This window comes from Amblyomma mixtum, chromosome 2, assembly GCF_055824585.1.
Source record: "Amblyomma mixtum isolate Tamu chromosome 2, ASM5582458v1, whole genome shotgun sequence".
Lineage (NCBI taxonomy): Eukaryota > Metazoa > Arthropoda > Arachnida > Ixodida > Ixodidae > Amblyomma > Amblyomma mixtum.
In genome coordinates this window covers 40,901,948-40,921,489 of record NC_143013.1, presented here as the reverse complement: position 1 = coordinate 40,921,489, position 19,542 = coordinate 40,901,948, and the positions used below count along the sequence as shown (strand labels likewise).

Sequence of the window (19,542 nt, the reverse complement as noted above, 5' to 3'; positions counted from 1 at the left end):
TTTTTTTTGAACTGATTCTAAACGGTCAATGTCGCGCGCGTAATGAGGGGACCAGACAATTGAGGCGTACTCCAGGATGGGTCGAACTAGTGATTTGTAAGCAGTTAATTTACATTCCTTCGTGGCATTTTTTAAGGTTCGTTTGAGATAACCAAGTTTGCGAAGTGCTTTCCCAGATATGTTATTTATGTGAGCATTCCATTTTAAGTTATGCGAAAATATAACGCCCCAGGTATCAATTCGAGTTCAGAAGCGTTACGTTCTGGGTGGGTTGGTTTTTCATGCATGTTTCTTGGCCTATTGGTATCCCTTTCATGCACTGGCTTGTGTGTGTAGAAATAGTTCCAAAAGGATAAATATAGGTAGGTGTGAAAAAAATGACGGTCTATATGCGCAGTTAGGCCAAATGCGAATTAGGTGAGTTTGGTTTTAACCTCGGTTCCGGTGTTCGGGTCCAGTGTTTACGGAAGGCAGTTGTTCGGATAGCGATAATGGGTTAATGCTCAATTCAATTCAATTTATTCCCCAGTTATACACTGGAACGTTCTCCGGGCTAAAAGGACCTACTGGGCCTTGACTGAGTCTCGAAGACGTTTACAGAGCAGCGACAGGCAGTATATACAGAGAGGTTGTATACAGTACAAAGTTAAACAGAGTAAATACATATAAAAAGTGCATACATAAAGCACACAAATGCGGAATCGGTCATTATCTACATTCATAGATCCTTAGGGAGAAGCGCTTCTGGCGGAAAAATATACAAAGCAACTCTCTGAGAACATGTCATAATCTGATTTAAGGGCCTACCCTGAAATCGTCACTAATGCGCACAGTGTACAGTTCATTGGTTTATTGAAAATCAACCGCCAACATCCTTCTAGCAACGAAGGGAAGTGATAGGTGAGAGACTGTCACGTGACTTTTTGCTTCGGCCTGATTTCTGTAATGCCGTCAAGGACCAAGAGGCGCATGAAGACTCACCTGTATACGTTACTCGCCGCCGCGCTTTGAGCTTGTTTCCGTGATAACGTATACAAGGGTATATTCCACAACGAAATAAAAAAAGGCATTCTAAAACAAGCAGGCCTGTTCCATCTACAAGCCAACGTCCCAATACCGGGCTGCTCAACTTGTGCCCCATCGCTGCTGCACCCGCCGTAGTGGACATGGAATTCGGCTTCTTAGGCTGAGGCGGCCTGCATTTTGGTGGAGGCGAATCGCAAAGTGTCGCTGCGCGTTGATCTACATTAACCCGTAGCCTATACTACGACGCCTTTAAAAGCCCATGCGCAGCTCTGAGAAACTGAACCCTTCCTGCCATACCAGTATCACGCTGCTGCATTCTTTGCCTGATATTATTATGATCGCTTGCTACGCTGAGATTGCTCAGCTCCAGGGTTATGTTTTATGTCACGCTAATTCTGAAGGACCGAGTTATTTTAGTTATAGGGTCCCCGCCCTTGTGCCAGCGCCAGGTACGTGATATATTTCTTATTGGTTGACACCGCAAGGCACCTCTAAAGGCTCAGGTGGTATTACTATGTTTGCTGAAGTCAGCTGGCTTGTCTGGACGTTTTCCACGGTGCACCAGTATTCATTACGCGCATCCAACACATATTGTCCTTCCACCCGCACTTTGTTTTCTCTGTGGTCCTACGTTCGCTTACTCTAGTGAAGGGTACAGCAATCTTCAAATCAGATCACACTCTCGTTTACCTCCATGTCTTTCTCTTTATTTCCATCCATTTACCTCGCTTCTCAGTATCTTTCGGTTGCACTGCACGTCATCACTAGCTTCATCATCATACCTTTGCTTCTGCATATACCTCAGACTCGGTGCATAATATTTACTTTATATAACCGATATTCAGAGTACTTTAAAGATAAGGGAACTGTTCAATATTGAAAGAAAATTTTGGACACTAAAAGAGTAACTTCTCTGACCGAAGCAAAACGCCGGCTTTGCAGGGAGAACATTAGGAAAGCCTCAGTCTCGATTCGTGAGTTATATACAATGCGTGTTTTCCTGAACTCTTTACGTGGCGTATCCTGCAGAAGTGTAGGCTCTCATCATCTGCAGCATTTTCTTGTAGACGTGCTTCCAGGCTTTGCAGCTCCAGCCAAAGTCCAAGTGCGTGAATCCAGAGACAGGGACCTTGTACTTGAGGACCACGTTGGGCAGCCTTCTCGTGAGCTTCGCAATGTCACGTGGGGAGGTCAGAACGTCACCGTCGGCCCAGTAAATAGCCACCGGGGTGGTCACTCTTCCGAGCTCGTACAGCGGGGGCCGTCGCTGTATAAAAAAAAAAGACACCTTGTTGTAACGCAGAGACGCAAAAGACGGGAGAATCAGCGACAGGTTTTTTCGGTGGTGAACGCACAGTTTATTCTTTATTATTTGCCTTGTTCTCTAGAAAAGTGCGCGTGGCGTCTCTACACTGTCCCTTATGACGTCACTGTGGTCGAACCACTCACCGTGGTGCGTTGCTATAGAACGTTGAAGCGACGTCATAAGTAACGTCATTGCATGCTCGTTAGCTAGCACGACGTAGAGTTACGCCAATGCAGCACGGCATAATGCTATAAACATTGAAGTTACGTCATATGTGACGTCACTGAATGCTGCCCAATCAGCGCGGTGAGGTGTTACATCGAAGACGTCAACGGCAAAGCTGCATAAGCGAGAAACGCGCCCTTATCAGTTGTCGTTGTGATACGGTTCTTGCACAGATAGCCTGTTCATCGTTCACTTCCCATAAGCAGGAACGTGCTGCCGGTGTGGAACTTGTGTAGACATCCCGGACAGTGCACAGCACGAAATAACAAAAGAAAATATGGCAGCAGCGGATGGGCTTCAGGTAACGTGCTCTTGTAGACATATTTTATATGCCTATTTGGATTTATGCCTGCGGGAACGTCGTGTCTGCAATCCCTTCACAGCTGAACGCGCAATTTTAACGCGGACAGTACAGCACAAAAGAGTAACGAATACGCACGAAGGCCCTGCGCTTTTCATATTTCAAATGAACCGAGCTTGCATCATCAGCCTTTATACCGGCTTTTTTCTCGTCCGTGCCTTCCGGTCCTCAGTGACGGTAAGTGACGTAAATTATCGAGCTTGGTGCGGCCGCCGGTACCACTCTGGATAAACTGAAGTACAAAAGACCTGAACAAACTAGCCTCTGAGTGAGATTTCAATAAAAGCTACTCCCGTGCACGCTCGGAAGAGCGCGCTCCACGGCCTCTCTGAACTACTATAAGCTATCTCAGCGACAATGCGAGCTCTGTTTCTATTTGGTATTTTGTCCGAGCGTATCAGTAAATCCATGATTGCAGGACGAGACGAGACCACAGTGCGTATCTTCTGTACACAAAGCCATGCAGCTACCAGCTCCACTGCACACTGAGGTGAGGGGAAAACTCAGGGTCAGTCGTGCGCACCATGTGATTCACTTCAACTGTGTCGCGTTTTTTTTGTCTGTTATAGTTTGCTTTTGGCTATACAGCGCCACCTCTCAAGTTAATTCCCTATGCTGTACTAGTTGACATTGTGTGTTGACATATGGGTTGGCAATACCGACGTCTTTGTGGCAGTGGTGCCCAGGTTCACAAGTCAAGGCGTTGCACTTTGGCCCCATTTTGAAGCGAAAAGCTTCACTAGGCTAGTCAACACCGGGTATGGCGTGCGCCGTGATCAATTTTAGGCACAGCTGCGCATGCGCGAGTTCGCCGCGTGACGTCACTGGAGAGGCGCAGATGGTCGGCGGAGCCGCCACCGAGCGCGGCTCCGCCGGCGAGTGTGCATCGGCACGCGCGCTCGGCTTCCTCGTATGACGCTACTTGCAGCCGCGTGTTTACCACAGTGACTACGCATGCGGAAGGAGGGCTATATAACGCGCTTGCCTACACCGTTATCGTGGTGCTCCCAGTGCATTGAGCGCGAACTGCGACAGCCATGACGTCAAACAAAGCATAACTGCAGCTTTTCGCTTGTATATCCAGGCTTAACCAAAGCTAAGACACTGCCAATTTTTTTTATCGCTTGGTTTTTCTTCATCTGCATCATATAAACGTTTTTGAGCTGCTTGTTAGAAACGTTAAAAAGCAAACTCGATCACTTCTGTGTTTGTCCGCAGCTTTTTGACCATCCGTCCGTTCGTTCACTGAGGTGCACTGGGACACCAGTGCAGTGGTCAGTCGATCTCGGCTCCCAGCTACGTAAAGAGACTCGGATGCCGAACATCGTGAAATGGGAAAAAACCTCCCTTTACCAGCTAGCGCCGCACATGGGCAGGCCGATCATCTGGATAACAAGGGAGTACCCGCGCATTTACTATAGTCGGATATATCTAAAGAACAAAGCGGCTTTTCCCGATCAAAGCGGCCCCCTTCCATCCATTGGCGTCGGCCAATTCGCATAAACCTGCCAGGTGCACAGTGTTTTGCTGTGTTAATTTTCTTTTCTTACACCTTCCTAACTTCCTTTAAAAATAACGGCGCTTGTGCGTGCAAAAATTCGCACTATCTCCTGCGCATGTCTTCCATCTATAATAGGAGAGGCGTAAATACTTTCTGGAGCGTTGCTCAGAAGTTTTTGTTTTTTGTTTTCGTTGTCAGTTTCCGGCATATATTCTGTGCTGTTCGTTCAATAAGCCCCCCCCCCCCCCCCCCCCCCCAAAAAAAAAAAAAGCTATATAATTAAAGCGGTCTGCTTTGGTAACTGTAGTCTAAAGCCTAGTCAGCTTGAAGAATATACCGGTCCTATGGCCGGTATCAATATGCGTTAATCGCTCATTTTTCATTTAAAGCACGAGCCCTTGACACCCGCAAAAAATTCTTAGTAAATTGATTATAAAGCAATACAGGTCAAATTAGTTAAATGTCGGGTTGTTGTTTAAGGAGACCGAAAGTGGCACAGTCTAAGAAATGATATCCCACGCGCTAATTGCCTCAGTGCTTAAAAACAACTTTTTAAAAGCCCCCACGTTGGTAAGCGTGCAGCGTGGCTGTCGCGCTTCTTGCAGTGCGCCGATGCAACACTGTTGTGCCGAAGGCAATGCACTTCTATAGATGCTCATCCCATAAAATTGTTCGTACCTGACCGTATACTCGCAAGTTTTTCTTGCGTCCCCAGTCAAATTTTTGGAAGCGCTTGGACTTGACCAACTGGAAAAAATAAGAAACCGAGAATAAAAGTTATAATGAATGATCTCAAATGCAATGCTGAATAATGTGAGAACGCTCGGAAGGGGTAAAAATATTCAAATTATGGCAGTTAAGTAGTTTAAGCCAAGGCGTGCAGGTTCGTATTATTAATGCTACTTACCTGCGCGAAGTGATGAATGTTCCGCACTGACGTTCCGGCAGGGGCATTGCTCAGGTACACGGGTAGCCTTGTCTGTTGCGAGCAAGGCGTAAAAAAACATGCGATGCCAGGTTAAGTTCGATGTAGTCATAGTAAAAGATCGTACAGAGGGGCGTCCGGAGCCATTATTATTCGCTGCTAAATCAACTGTGCTGCTCCCTCCCTCCAGCCCCCCCCCCCCCCCCTAAAAAAAAGAGAAACAATTACCCGCCGTGGTGGCTCAGTGGTTAAGGCGCTCGTCTACTGAGCTGGAGTACCGGGTTCGAACCCGACCGCGGCGGCCACGTTTGGATGGAGCCGAAACGCAAAAGGCGCCCGTGTGCTGTGCGATGTCAGTGCACGTTAATGAACCCCAGGTGGTTGTGATTATTCCGGACACCTCCACTACGGCACCTCTTTCTCTCTTTCTTCTTACAGTCACACTTGCCTCCCTTCACTTACGGCGCGGTTCAGAAGCTTTTCGGTGGGAAACATGATTCTTTTTGGCTAATATATTAACTGCATGAATATGTTCGGAGAAAATAAATCTGCTAAGGAGGAGTGTTTGTATGGAAGGTTTGGTTCGGTTTGGTTTGGTTTATTGGGGTTTAACGTCCCAACGCAACTCAGGCTATGAGGGACGCCGTAGTGAAGGGCTCCGGAAATTTCGACCACCTGGGGTTCCTTAACGTGCACTGACATCGCACAGTACACGGGCCTCTAGAATTTCGCCTTCATCGTTTGTATGGAAGGATTCTCTTTCAGTAATCTAAAGAGGATTTTTATTTACCAGCCTCAGTAACGCTAGATTCATGAGCCTACGCATTTAAAAGACCAAGTTAAAACGCAGTAACGACAGAAAGCCTAATTTTAGTCGTGCGCCGTTGCGGAAAGACGCAGAATTGCATGGTCTTCCATCGCAGGTAGTAAGATTTCTTTCAGTGCTTACGCTGACATCTTTTCTGGTGTGTTGTAGCAAGATTTCATGTGGCACTGCCAAATTTTGCGGCGGTGGTATTAAAGTTGAACAAATTGCGATTGTCAAAGCCAAAGATTCAGAGCTCCAATCGCCGCTATGTACGCCGCTCTTGGGACATTAAGAGCAGCAGACCTTTACAGTAATTAATTCTAGTAGTAGAAGTAGTAGCATCTGCAGCAGCTACTAGATGGGTAGTATTAATTGTGGTGGTGGCGGCGGTGGTAATGGTGATGGAGGCGATAGGTTTTTTCATGAAAAGTATTAAAAAAATGGACGCGGCCAGCGTTAACTGCCGCATTCAACAGAGGGGTTCTGAATATATCGCGTATGAAAGTGAAGACTGTATAAAAGTAAGGTGGGACGATGCATTACATTATACAAGCAATAGATAAGTAAAGGACTGATATGAGAAACTATCAGATCAGAGCGAACACAAAAGTGCAGTAGCGGTAGAAAACTTCAGTGCGAGATTCGACGGAGCGATATTGATTTCGCAGCTTGCAATGTCAAAGGTTTAAAATCACACTTGATGACGTTTGAAATGAAATTTGTCCGCAATGTAAATGCACAGCCTTTCCTCGCCCGAGATTGAAATGCATATGTAGTGTGTTATAATTTAATTATTGAAGGCAAGAAAGAATGAGATGCGACTCGCTACGTGACACTAAGTTCGGAGTAACGCTGCTTAGGGCCAAGATAGCCCGTTCAAATATTCCATTTGTTGGAATTGCCGTCGCTTGACCATAGCAACCATTGCTAATACGCTATTAGTCTGGAAGAGGCACAAACTTGAGACACGTTATGGAAATAGTCGTTACTTTGTAGGGGAAGACGGGGGTCGAAGCATTAAGCGAGAAAGGCAAGACTTGTTGCGCTGGTTGTTTTTGCCCGACGTCTAAAAGACGGAGAAATGGCGGTTTTGCCGTAAAACGAGCTCCTCCTGCATTTTCTTTCCCCACATTACTTTATTTCTGTCACCTAAGTGCCAAAAATCAAGGCAAGAAGTGTTTCATTTTCACTGCCAGGGTCTTCTACGTAGTGTCAAAACGTTTCTAAAGCATAGTCCGAATGTACATTTAACGCTATGTGATGTAGCACTGCAGCCAAAACCTGTGTGGCTCTTCAAGCTACGTAGGCTGCAGAAGCTCATATTTTGCGGCCATGTTTCTAGAACTTCATTGTAATTCTTTGCAATTTCTCTGTAAAAACTTGAAAATGTTTTTCGCCGTCATGTTTACTTTCGTGGAGACACTTTGGCTTCCGCTTCCCTACACGATGGTTAACAAAATAAACAGGTTACCATATTCATTTCCACAGGAAATCCTCCATTGAGTAAGTAGAAAGAATTCGTGCAGGAAAGGCCTGGAAAATTGGCTCGACAGGTCATTTTTTTAAATTTGTGGAAAAGCTTGTCTTCTTTTGGCACCATCGATCCTTTGAAAACAAATTGGGCAAGACCCTGCAACAGCACAAGAAAAGAAAAGGAGAAAACACAATTCCCGAAGCAAAGAACACGCACAGCGACAGTAGCCACAACGGCGAGAATGATGATGAGGAAAACACCGGAAAAAACCGCAACAACCAACAACCACAAGAGGGCAATCAAAAAAAAAATAATACAGTTCTTTCTGACCCATGCCACATCCAATGCAGTCGACACTAAAACAGCGCATGTTGTCCATGACCTGTGGGGACTACAGTGTTCTGGGGTAGAGCAAAACCGGTCCACGTTTTTGTACAAATTTCATGCTGGAACATTACCACCTACCAAGCACTCTACACAGGAATTAGCCTTTATAGGAGCAAAAAGTGAGTAAGATGTTCTCTAGTGCTCTATACTTCTACGGCAGGGCTTGCTACCCAATTCCTGGGGTATATTTCGTTCACTAAAAATGCGGAACAGTTACAGTTGGCAGTGGAAACAAATTCTCTCTTCTAAATATGCGAAATTCTCGCAGTCTCGAAGATTTTAACTGAGGCTTCAATCTGCTCTACTTATCAACCTCAACGCTCTCGGTGCACGTTTAGAAGCCTCCTCCAATTGGTATCTTCATCAAGTTACTGTGCTTTTGTAGTGGGAATATACCTTAAGCATTCCGTCTATTGAGTGATTGAATTCTACGGGGCACTTGGGCAGCATACCCTACTTTTAAAAGGGAGAGCACTACAGGACAGCTCACTCCCATTTCACTCCCACATAGGCTTATTTCTCTTGAGAACACGGCCTCACAAAATTTCCTGTCCATGCGGTACAACTTTGCTTACCAAGCTTCCCAAAGTTTAAATTCGGCATATTTTTTCTTTAATGCAGAGCCTGCCATGTTATGCCGGACGGCTCTGAGGAGAGGTATTCGAATTGAGAAAGCACATGCTTCCAATGTAACCAGCATTGAGCAGGCGCTGAATAGAAAACATGAAATAGATGACTTACCAAAAGCGGTTTAGAAAACGGAACCAGCAGCCTTAAACCTGACTTCATGTGGCCCAAGAAACAAGCCGGAGCCATAGCGTGGAAGAGCTGAATCTGGTGGAAGGAGAAAAAGTGTCCCTCTCTCGGTTTTTGCGAGCCTCAAGTGAGGTGAGCTCATTCATTTTGCGTAATGTGAAAGTGAAATCACTTGTGTAGTGCCCTCTGTTTGGAGTATTATGATCAATTACAAACCACCGCAAGCAGCAATGCTGAAATGATAGGCCGCTTTGCGGTAGAACCGAAACCTGAAATGTCTGTTCAAACTGCAATAAAATGTTCTGAACACTACATTGTGCTTTGATTTTTAGCCAATTTACCGACATATATTGTTATGACATGCAAGCAAGACGGCTTTTGTTTCCACGATATCTACCTAGGCAGCATGGCTTTGGATGATGTGCAGCTGACTGGCGAACTGGCAAGAGCATCAGGAAATCATGCAGAAGGTCACATGTTCATTGCATGCTTGTCTTGTATGCCTTTCATGCTGTCCGCGTCTGCTTGCGAACATTGATCGCTGCTACTACGTGAAGATAGTAGGTTATTGTTCTTTGCTAAGGAATTGTAAATCAAGGGGCTCGACGATAAAGTCGAAAAGAAATCTTGAAAGTAGTGCGTAAAAACGTAGCGGTGATTAAGTTCCTATTTTCAGAAAGTTAGAAGGTTTCTTTTCTTTTTCTGGGGGGGGGGGGGGGGGAGGCGATACTCGTCATGTTTCTAAAGCCCTGCAGTTTTGCACACTTGTTTAAGGTGCTTGTTTACCGCTCAAATGTAACGTTGTTTTCAGAGAACTGCATGCTTGGACATTATAAATCGACTTAACCTTTTCGTTCTCCCAACTTTGTTAAAGATGTGGGTAATATGACCGCCAGCGACGTAAATATTGACTATTAGCAAATGCATGCTAAAGTGGTAAACACACAAAGTTTTAGGGTGTCCTTTTTGTGCCTTCAAAGAGACCTATGGGCGTAGTGATCACGGAAATGAGCTAAAAAGCTACCGCGCAGGGTTCCGAATACCTTACAGACGATTTTGTGCCGCCACTTCCTGTCTCGGTCGGTGCCAGCGATGAAGTGCATTTGTGCGTCACGGTCGAGCGGACAACTGGGACTACCACATTCCTGACGACGTCGGCGTCACCGGCAAGACAACCACTAAGTTCGTTGACGTCGCCGTAATTGAGGTAAGTGCACCTTGACGTCACTCAATGCGCCTGGAAAGGCCATTCGGCTCTTCAGACAACAATAAAAACATTCAATTATGTTCCAATCAGCGCCTGCGACTGAAACTTGCTAGAAAGCACCTCCTTATATCCGTGAAACAATACATATCGTTTGTTTTCTTTCAAACTTTTGTTTGTTTACCTATTTAAGGTTTCTCGCAAGGAACGTGCGGGCGATTCGATGTTTAATACCCAACTCAGCTATTTTTAAAGACTGAAGTATGAAAGCAACTCTGGTCAGATTTGCTTTTGCTACCGAACACTAAAGCTCCAGATATACTGGAGCTTTAGCGAGCATCTTAGAGGGTGCGACAGTTGACCAAAACGTGTCATGAGTTTACTTTGGAAACAAAAAGGTCTCTCCGCAGTTCGTCAGAATTGAGCAGTGAAAAGTGGCAAAACACGAGGATTTATCATTTTCACTTGCCATTTAAAATCGCATAAAGGGCATCTTGCGGCGAAACACTGCCATTATTAGTGTAGTGCACCACGTGACCACATCTCGGTATAAAATCCCTGATTTGTTTTGCACCCACAGTATTTTCGTTATTCTTTCAATAGCGTTCGTCATGTTTTACTAAAGTTTGCGCTCTCACCAGTCAGCCCCAGGATGAAAATCAACGCATCCTTCGGATCTCCGAAGGTGTCCTTTTGGCTTTTTGTAACAAGATGGTGGCAGTGTATTTTGTATTTATTGAATGAAGCGCCAACCATGGTTTACGAAAACCTTCGACGACGTGGTGCATGTCACTGTGCCTTAATAGCTTTGGGTGCGGAAACTGAAATGAATGCTAATTAATATTAAAAATGTCTAACTATTGTCTAGGGTTGAAATTTGTATTATTTTTTGGTCAATCATTCTTGCCAATCTGCAATCGCCATCGCTTTCACTGATCATGGTTTCCAGAATCAGCCTACATAAAGACAGGCACACGCACTGATCGAAAAATTCCCGATAAAAATTGTCTACAGCATTTTTATCAAAACTGTTGCTGAATCAAGCACCATAGACAGCAAGCTTTCTGTTGCGCCGAAAAAAATTAAATTCGTAAAATTCAGTGTTCTTTACCTTTAACTGTGGACTTACAGAAAAAGTCATGCAAGCTGAGTAACTGCGATATTTCTCTAGCCGAGTGAAGGCCTTGTGGACAAGTCCGTGTTTGACAAGAATTAAAAAGAAATATTATATGTTCGGCGAAACAGTGCATTCGCGGCAATAAGTAGTATGCGTTCTTACCTTCTCATTGTACTGCGGCTTCTCAGCAAGCAATCCAAACATAATGCCGCCTCCTTGAGACCAGCCGACGTATTGCAACGTGCGCTGCCCCGTCTTTGACAGGATGTAATCTATTTGCGCCGGTAAGTCGTACCTGATGATTTCGTCAAGGCTGTGAGCGAATTAATATATAATAGTTAGTAAGCTATGTTCTCCTGGAAAAAAGTAGCAATACCTACTGCATGAACTCATGCAAACTTGCACATTTTTTGAGGCAAAGGTTTCACAGTCTTCTCCTTCCTTTTTTTTTTTTTGCAGGATAGCGAATACTAAAGAGGTCTTTAAAATAAACAGGAAGTCATAAATACCGAATGCAGACGTGACAGAAAAGTGTTAGGCGCAAAGTAATACTTCGGCTCTGTCAAGTGCACACGCTCAACATGAGCAAGTACGAGTGATACGAAAGAGAACACGTCATTTGCACTTAAGAATTATACTTGCATGATGTTTGAAAATGTTAGCTGCATTATTCTGGAGCATACGAAGCTTTTCTGGGCATTAACGACGAATTTCATCTGTTGGCCATCAATAGCAAACACCGTGTAACTCAATGAGGATATTTTAAACTTGTTATTTAGAAAAAAAAAAAACTATAGAGTCCCGAGAGATTATATGCGAACGTGGAAATTATCGTGGCTGAACCTCACTCCTCGCAGCAAAATCTGATATATGAAATACTTCCTGCAGTCCCGCTTTTTTCCGGCGGTCTTAGAAGATCAATGTGATTTACCCAATATTCGTTATTCCAGCTATGATTTAGTATGTTCTGCGCCACATGACATGGGGTGGCTGCGTTGCGAGCTAAAATCTCTTGTTGAGATTTCATGGGTTTGCAAAAATTGTCCGCAGCCAGACGGTTAGTAATTAATGGCTACATGTTTTGCTAAGATGATAGTTTCACATTACTTCTCACTCTGCGAGCGATGCTGCTGAGGAGGAAAAAATCAGTTTGACCGTACACTTTGTTGAGCTGGATTTAATACCTCATGCAGGTACCGAGATGTCTGTGCTTCTGTAAAATTGAGAGAAGTGAGAGCATTTAAAACATTTTAAGAGCACCGAATGACCAACATGGATATAAAAAAAAAGCGAGCATGAAATTAAAGGGACTTTACATGGACGCTTTGCTGAGGGTCTGGTTACACATTAACCGCCAGCTTGTTTGACGAAATAAGTTTCATCTATCCTTCACTTAATTCTGTCTTTTCCGCTCTTTAAAACTTTTTTTTTTAGTTTTTTGAGATTCTGTTCGGGATTCCTTGCATTTCAGAAAAGCCACCGGTCGGCACAATCAAACATCAGAACAAGTTCAGTAAGTCACGGATTGGGTATCAGATCAAAATAGGTTGCGGTCTCATTTATATAAAGCAAACCAGTTACTCTTTCACTGCACGAACCACTGAACGCCGGCGGAATGTTCTCAACAATCAAGAAGATTTCTTTATATTCCAGCGCAAGAAATGCAAGCTGGAATCGGAAAAAAAAAAAAACATTTTCTAAAGAGAGGGAAACAGAAATCAGGGAGAGACAGTTGGCTCTTATTTTATCAAGAAATCCGGAAGAAATGTGTAAGCTGGCAGTCCATAATGCTCAATGATGTGGAGGCCGTTTTTCTCTAAAGGCTCCTCTAAGTTTTTTTTTTTAAAGTTCATGCTCGCTTGTGCTGTGTTCCTGTTGGCGATTTACGGCTCTTTAACTGTTTTAAATGCTAGTACTTCTTTCAGTCTCATTCACACATAGATGATTTTCTCTTAAGGTTTCTTTAGATTTTAAATTGCACATCCGCTTCCTGATTACCACGTTTTTGTTGGTCACCATTCATTCACTGGTTTTTAATTTTTTGGGGGGTTGTGTTGACTTTAATTCCCGTTCCCAGTGTTGCTGTTTTTTGAACTGTGGCACTTGGATGACCACGAGACTTATTCCACTAATTTGCTCTGGATGTCTCAGTTGCGATGCTTTCTTTTGTTTACTTGTATCCCGTCAGCAATCACTATAAGATTTTGTATTCTGATTGTTCTTTGACGTTTTTTTTTTTTTTTTTGAAGGGCATCTACGTTATGGCTAGGTTGTATTACAAATGGCCAGGCATGTGGGAATAAAGCTCATTTGTAAGTGGCGCCGGACGCCTAGATTTTAAGAGCCTTCTTTCTCATTGTTCTCTCCCGCACCGTCTTCGGTTTTCTTGAAAACAAGAAAATTCGTATGATCTTGCTATGCACTTGCCTGAAATTCCAAAACTTTTTGTTCCTTCTCTTTAGATAGAGATGCTCCGAATACTGGGTACCCCTCACGTTGCCTAACCATACGTCGAAACCGTGATCGGCTAGTATGAAACCTAAGGATAAGAAAAAGCATTAGAAAAACATAAGCAACACACAAGTGTCGGAGGCTACCAACAAGTTACGAAAATATATTACGATATTATGGCGCAAATCAAGTAGTCTTTCCTTTTAATGATACAATGAGGTGTTGCGTTAGCCTTAAAAGAAATTATAATTTTCCTTCGATAGTGAAAATCCAGAAAAGCAAGGTGAAACAACACGCTGCCGTAAAACACTGCTGCTATCTCTGTGTTCCACAGCGTGATGATCTATCGCTATACGTAGCTTGGCCTTCGTGGTCTTCACTTTTAGAAGCGACGCATGTTACCGATGCATACTTTCTATGGAGAGCCTTCGAGGGTAAAAAAAATTACCGACGATTACGTTACTTCCTAATGCGAAATTTGAGCGCAGCAAATAAGCTGTTTCACCTTTTTGATAGATTGAGGCAACGAAATCGAGCAACACATGTATGCGCTATCACAGAATTTTTTTTTTATTTTTCACACGTATTCCTTTAACAAAGACTCCACTAACAGTTCTTGACAGTCATGAAGGAAGCTTTGTGGTCGCAGAAATAGACTGATATATGTTCGACTTGGTACACCAATGCTTGATTCTCAAAGACGAGATCTATACAAGTGCCTCGCGAGGTTGTCACAGCCGTGGGACGCGTTACGAGCGAGAGGAACGGGATGTTCTCCCGCATAAGTGTTAGGAAATTGCTGTTTGTCTTTATGTCAACATTAAAGTCCCCCACTACTAACATCGGTGTGGATCGATGGATGGTTAATGCGAGTTTCAGGAAGTGCACGACGTCTTTCGTGAGTGCGGTAGGGGCGAAGTAGGCAGCTACTACCAGCAAGCCGTTGGGCAACTTTGCGGCGCACAGTTCGCCAACTTCATGTGACGTGCCAAACATTTCGACTGGTATTGCAGAGAGACCTGTGCGCAAGTATATAGCGACTCCCGCCGCTCTGTTGTGGTCTCTGCGAGCACCACAGCAGTATAGGAAATCTATGATTTCGAGAGGCTCTTCGGGATCCATCCAGGTTTCAGCAAAGCAAAGTACAAAGGAATGGCGCAGAATGTGATCGTGGTGTACGTCCTTGGCATGTGCGGCAAGGGAGCGTACGTTAAGAATGTGGTTGTGAATGATGAATCAAGTGCTGCCAGTGAATGACGCGTCCATTGGCTGTCTGCGTGTGTTACTGATGTGTGGTTAACATGTTAAGCTTCGCCTGTAAGAGTGGAACGCGACAGCGTCTTGCAACGCTGCCAGGGAGTCCACAGAACGCCATCGCCAATTCGGCTGTACGCCTTGCTGGACGGTAAATTTATTTTTTGAGGAAAGGAAATGTATCTCTCTCGCATATCTGGGTGGACACCTGCACCTCGCCATAAGGGAAAGGGGGAAGATGGGAGTGAACGAAGACGCCGTATTAGCTAGACGCGCCTTTGTTCATTCCAAACCATTCAGCTGGCATTACGGAGTGGCTAGCGTGCTCGTATCGCACTCCGGAGACCCTGGTTCGATTCCCCAACTCGACCAATTTCGTTCTCGGTTTTATTGATTTATGCGGTCTAACTAGAAAGGTTAATTAGGCTATTTCATATTTATATTCTTTTATTTCTGTCCGTCGTGTTCTGTCATTAACCTGTCAATTGTTGGAACTGTCTAGGATGTTCGACACAACGTATATGAAACGAGCAACGTCTTACTGAGTGGGGAAGTGCGTGGTGGTGGAGGGAACGCGGCTTCGTACTTATCTGGTTTTTTTCAGCAGCGTCTCCTTCCGCGGGCGCTGTTGTCGCTGCGGCGCGCGTCTTTCTTTTCTTTTCTTCTGACCTCTTCATTCTCCTCTATATTAATTAGGCTAATTGATTAATTAAGCAATTAACTAAACTCAGTCCAACTTAGTTGCAGCATCACTATACGATCCCTTTGATTGGTTGCATGGTTACTAGCCAAAGTACAATTGGCCCCATTTGAAATTCGCGCACTGTGACGTCACGAGCATTTTGACCAATTGAAAAGCGTGACATTGGGGGCGGAGCTGGTTACGAGGCCGACGCCGACGCCGACGACGACGCGAAACCCAGGAACGGACGCCAAAGAGCTGCGCTCTAAAAAATGTTGTGCTTACTTAAGAATGGCGCTGTCATCCCCTCTGTACACGTAGTGGCGGAATAGCTCACTGTGATGCCATTGGGATAGGAAGACACTGCACCTCATGAATTGTGTAGGCCTGTGTGGCATGTGTTAGCCCTGTGATAGCATTATGACGGCATGGCACTGTTTAAATGTGTAAGCATGTATGACATGTGCAGGGGACGCATACAGGAAGAAACGCACAGCTTGCACACGCGTCAACGTGGCGTAAAACTTGTATCAGAACTATAATAGGATTACTGAAAGCTAAGCAGTTCGTTGCTGGTTCCACATTCGGTTTCTGTGCCTCAAATTTGATAGTGGTGTCTCAACGTTTTCTCTTTCGCATATTACAGTTTCCGACTTGGGATACGCGCAGACGAGGGTTTTCACGGAACGAAAGCAATTTCCTCAAAGTCTTTTAGTGGAATTTATGCTTCACCCATCAATGAAACGGGCATTTCGGACGCTAGCTTTCTGCTGCACCAAAGAGTTGTGGTCAGTGAGAGTCATGTTGTGTATTCATTTACATTGTAGGAATACAGTGGCTGTATCTGGTCAATACATAAAAATAATAAAAGCAGCGTCTGTTCGAAAAACTTAGCTTTCGTGAAATAAACGCGATGCCCTTGTTGGAAAGCAGACGACACCTTTTAGGACAAATTCACAGGAACATTTAGGCGCAAGTACTAGATACAGGAAATAAGGAATCGGAAAAAGAAAAGAAAACAGTGGCCCTCACAGACTGAAGGAATCGACCAAGGATGATCAAAACGGGGAAAACATCATTCTTTTATCTGCCTGGAGTTTTTTGTTCGAGGATGACAGAAATGAGATGAATCCCGAACTGAGCACAGTAGATATTCATTATGGCTGGCGTTAAGAAAGCTGCGGCGCCATTAGCATGCATAGTTGTGTGAACAAGGAAAAATGCTTCTTAGATTTCAAGAATGGTGGGGCGTAAGAACAGTTAACACATAGAAATTCTGACTATGCTTTCTTTACGAAGTTTAGATGTTAGATGATTATTCTGACTGCAGGCGGAACTGAAAGCGCGGCGAAAGTAGGCCACAAACCTGCTCTTTCAAACGAAGATAGCGCACATGATGTAGACCATTTCACGCCCATACACATTAGGCTCAGACAAGGTATACAAATAACGAAAGAAAACAATAGATGGTGATTTGAAACCCTTACTGCAACGCAGAAAATGGCGTGCAAACTAGGAGGATAAAGTAGTTCCAAGCTTCTAGTAAGCTTACCGAGGCTCTGATGCGGCAAGTTCACCACGTAGTCTGCGCTGCTTCCTTCCAGTCCACTAACCAAAAGTACTACCGGTTTTCGCATTTTTCGATCTCCTGGTTTCTCCTCCCGTCCGGCTGGTATTCTTTGCATTATGATGACGTACGAGTCATTTGTTTTGACGAAGTGGGTTTCCACAGGATAGCCCTTGGATGCTATTAATTGCTCCTGAAATGAGACGTCTCAATATCTCATTCTGCTTGATTTTGCAATGGCAGTATTCTCCGTATGCTCCTTGATATATCTTGGTGCATCAAATGCCTTTTATTTTGTGTTTTATGAGGAAATAGGTGATATATAGTCAAGACATTTGTAAAGGAGATCCCGGCTTACACCCGAATTCTGCTCTAAACACTTTCAGAGAAAATGTCGCTTTGCCGCAAAACAAAGAAATGAAGGTACTGCATGAGAAATATTTATTATTTATTTAGATGCATGTTGAAGACTGTGAATCTTTTATTACTCTTCAAGCTATATGTCACTTCTCCTGAGGACGAATTCGAAACGTAGTACCTGGTAGTAGGCTGCTCCGAAACCACAGGCATTCACCTGACTTGTTATTATTATTGTACAAAGCTCGGCCCCAAACTGCGAATCCTGCTTTGACGCTATTTTTCATTGCAAATGGCAGTTTCGAAGTTAAATCAGTACTTCAACGCGTACTAGTAGAGGTGGGAAGGTCTAACATGAGGACTAGAAAGTTGTGAATGCGCATGGTAGTCCACGCCCCGAATTGGCTGCGATAAATGCAAACAGGAATAATTGTACGATAAATGGTTGCTTCATCTAAACTGCTATTTATTACTTGTCGGTGAAAAAAACTTTCAAAGAATTAGATATCTCATGTTTGGGAACAAATGAAGCTAGATGGATATTTCTTTTGATCAGTGAAAAATAGCTCACAGGAAAAAAGATACAAAATCAATACCCGAATTTCAATACGGCGTCTAGAAAGTGTTGATTTGTACACCATTTCCAGCCCAAGATAGAGTAGCCTGTATACACCCTGCTGAATATCGAGGAGGAAACAAGTAGCGCTCAAAAACGGATGCCCCAAGCAAACGCGAAAAGTTTTGTGTGTACAATGAGTCGACAGACCGGCCTAGCGCTAACAAGACGGCAAGTGGTGGTTCTTAAATATTACCAGTGGTCCTCCATATGAGCGCATTCCATGCGTCTTAACAGCAACAAGAATGGTAAATTCTGCTGTCCTGAGAGCACTGGTAGTCACTTCACATTATACGAACGGAACAAAACAGAAAATATTAACTATTATGAAAGCACAATATGCATGCGTTTAGGGCAGTAGGGCTCCTCACCTCACGGTGCGTCGTTGAAGGGCTGTCGATCTTACATCGTGAAGTACGTTATTCGAGGTTACAGTGAAAATACACACATTACTTAAGCTGGCGCTATGGTAGATTATTACAATGAGGTCATGGGAGATGTACAAGAAATGTAAGAGGCCGTGAGACCCTAGTGGATCAGACGACTGGAAGACAGACTTCTTGGGGTCTGAACTATGAATGAGCATAACATCATGGCAACGTTTTTTACAACAAACGATAGGCTTGTGGGGCTCTGGAATAAGTGAGTCCATAAAACAAAATGCAGTGCTCAATATTTCCTTCCATGAAAATGTGCTAAGATAGTACTATACCAATAATATAAATACGCAATAAAGTATTTCTCACAGGGAACATATGTCTCAGCTTCAGATATCGCACTCACCGTCGTTTTGCCGGCGTCTTGGTCGCGTCTTAGTAAGGAGCATTGCGTCAGTGCCAAAAAGGCTGAACACAAACAGAGTAGGTAACTAAACTCTCTGTTTTGCATGTTTAAGGCATTAAAAATATCCGCAGGGAAGAGCCTTTTATGTAATACCGACACTTTAGATTTGCGAGCTGCAGCCAAAATTTCTAAGCAGCTACCTTTGTCTAGACACAGTTACATGAGGCAAACGAACGTGTTTTCTTTCTTGAATAAAGTGGGCTCCAATACGTTATGCATGTTCCTTTATCTTTCCAATATTGCTCCATGCCTTGTGAAGGTGAGCTATTCTAGAGAACTGTCGAGTGTGGGCTGTATATCCGATCTTGACAATGTACCTCGCGTTGCAGCGTTGGTCCAACAAAGAAGGACATTCCGCTGCATTGTATGTTATTATAATAGCGCAGACCTGAAACAATCGCCATGCGCACGGCGGCATGGCTTGGAGCAGGTGCTTGCCTTCATGCCACGTATTTTGGCTGACAGTGTGTTTTTCGTTAGCTCTCAGCTAGTGGTTTTATTCAATACATGAAGACATTTTTGCGTTTCTAAGCATAAGTTCGAATATTTCTCCTCCGGGGAAGTACTCGCCTCGGTCTTTATTTTGCTCCTAAGTTAAGCGGTTTTTCAGGCTTGCGGATCAAGAGGTTAGATAGCTTGGAAGGCAATCCGGGCTCCGCCTGGATTGTCCTTCTGTGTGGAA

At 44.1% G+C, this 19,542-nt stretch overlaps 1 protein-coding gene across 1 annotated transcript; it reads right to left on the bottom strand.

Moving 5' to 3' along the window:
* Window positions 1–2,035: 2,035 nt before the first annotated feature.
* On the bottom strand, window positions 2,036–18,905 carry LOC149359100 (gastric triacylglycerol lipase-like). Its single transcript, XM_089567611.1, has 9 exons — window positions 18,801–18,905; window positions 17,030–17,237; window positions 13,518–13,629; window positions 11,253–11,403; window positions 8,755–8,847; window positions 7,624–7,782; window positions 5,327–5,398; window positions 5,098–5,166; window positions 2,036–2,293 (listed from the first exon to the last, which is right to left on the bottom strand). The coding sequence occupies exons 1-9, from the start codon at window positions 18,903–18,905 to the stop codon at window positions 2,036–2,038; spliced, it is 1,227 nt and encodes a 408-aa protein (XP_089423737.1).
* Between the last annotated feature and the right edge of the window lie 637 nt (window positions 18,906–19,542).

What these genes read in the sequence shown, in the direction of transcription:
- LOC149359100 (XM_089567611.1), bottom strand. Translation starts at nt 18,905, where the DNA reads ATGCAAAACAGAGAGTTTAGTTACCTACTCTGTTTGTGTTCAGCCTTT. An exon ending in AAAAAGTTTTGGAATTTCAG is followed by an intron (nt 11,404 to 13,517) that starts GCAAGTGCATAG and finishes ATTCGCTCACAG; the next exon opens with CCTTGACGAAATCATCAGGT. An exon ending in TTCCTGTGGAAATGAATATG is followed by an intron (nt 5,399 to 7,623) that starts GTAACCTGTTTA and finishes TGCTCGCAACAG; the next exon opens with ACAAGGCTACCCGTGTACCT.